The sequence below is a fragment of the Chenopodium quinoa genome, unplaced genomic scaffold, assembly GCF_001683475.1.
Source record: "Chenopodium quinoa cultivar QQ74 unplaced genomic scaffold, ASM168347v1, whole genome shotgun sequence".
NCBI classification, from domain to species: Eukaryota; Viridiplantae; Streptophyta; class Magnoliopsida; order Caryophyllales; family Amaranthaceae; genus Chenopodium; species Chenopodium quinoa.
The window spans coordinates 1,201,460-1,203,055 of record NW_018744813.1 but is presented as its reverse complement, the minus strand read 5'-3'; the positions used below and the strand labels follow the sequence as shown (position 1 = coordinate 1,203,055).

The 1,596-nt window shown below is 39.4% G+C and overlaps 1 protein-coding gene across 1 annotated transcript; it reads left to right on the top strand.

The window, feature by feature from the left end:
• Window positions 1-369: 369 nt before the first annotated feature.
• On the top strand, window positions 370-1,122 carry LOC110704044. Its single transcript, XM_021881832.1, has one exon. The coding sequence runs from the start codon at window positions 370-372 to the stop codon at window positions 1,120-1,122; it is 753 nt and encodes a 250-aa protein (XP_021737524.1).
• The last annotated feature ends 474 nt before the right edge of the window (window positions 1,123-1,596 follow it).

Below are 1,596 nucleotides of genomic sequence, written 5' to 3'. Positions count from 1 at the left end.
ACACCATTTAGGTATCTTGGAATACCCCTCAATGTGAGGAGTTTGGCTAATAGTGATTATGATAGCTTAGTGGATAAGATGCTTGCTAAAATTACATGTTGGTTTAGCAGAAACCTATCCTATGCAGCCAGGAGTGTTCTGGTTAATTCATTGTTACTTAGTCTGCATACTTATTGGGCCTAGTGTGTCCTGCTCCCAGCTGGTGTAATCAAAAGAATCACACAACTTTGCAGAGCTTTCTTATGGGGAAGAGATGCTGTTCTTAGGAAATCCCCCCCTATTTCTTGGGACTGGATTTGTAAACCCAAGAAGGCAGGTGGTTTGGGTATGAGGATTGTGCAACCTGGAATATAGCAGCTTTGGGTAAATATGTGTGGAAGATTGCTCAGAAGGAGGATTCAATGTGGGTGCGGTGGGTTCATGCTGTCTACATTAAGGACAATGATTGGTGGGAGTACAAGCCAAAAGAATGCAGGCTGGGCTTGGAAGAAACTGTGTCAGGTTAAGGATAGACTGAAGGAGGGTTTCAATAGTGCAGGCTGGCTGGGTAATGTTTATAGCATATCCAAGGTCTATAAATGGATTCAAGGTCCTCATCAAGATGTTTCTTGGTATCCCTGGGTGTGGAATAGGTTCAATATCCCAAAGCAAGGCTTCATTCTATGGATGGATTTGCAGGACAGACTGAGAACAAGAAGCTTGCTAGTAGATTGGGGTGTATGCCAGGATAATGTCTGTCTTCTCTGTGGTAATGCTGTTGAAAGTAGGGAACATCTTTTCTTTGATTGTGATTACAGCAGGAAGTGTCTTTCAGGCATTAGTGAATGGCTTGGAATTCCTGAAACTGATTTCAGTATAGATAGGTCTTGGAAACAGTGGGGTAAGGAAGTGAAGGACTCTATTAAGAGGAAAATTTGTCTTGCTGCATTGGCTGCTATGGTTTACCAAATTTGGTATGTAAGGAATAAGGCCCTTTGGTTGAAGGTTGTCATACACCCTAGAGTAGTTTGCAAGGTGATATGTACAGAAGTTATACAGAGATGCAAGCAGATGATTAATTGCAGATGGAGGAGGCAGCACTGCAAGTGGCTTCATAGTCTACAAAGTACTAGTTGTAGATAGCTGTTGTATTTGGTTGTATTGTGTGTTGTCATTTAGCTTGCTTGTTTGTCTGTTTACTATGTCTAGTGGTGTGTACCCTTAATAGAAGGTGCCACAACACTAGCCATAGTTGATCCCTTTTCTTGTCTTAGAATGCCCTTCCTTGAAGGTGGTTCCTTGAGGATTAGGGAATGTTAAGAGGTTGTTTGCCTTTGTATAGGCTTTGTTGTTTTGGAGAGTTACAGCTTTCTTCCTACTTGTAAGTTGTAACTTTTTTTTCCCTTTGATAATAAAATCACTTACTTACCAAAAAAAAAAAAAAAAAGAGAGAAAAAAGGAGAGAGAAAATAAAGAAAAAACTTTTGAGGTTTTTGTGAAATCTGACAATTATGATTTTAAAGTGAAAAACCTTGATGTTTTAAAGTATTTATACTCCCCTTTTAAAACAAAAACTCATAATTACTAGACTGTCATTACTAAATCTTACCTCCACTT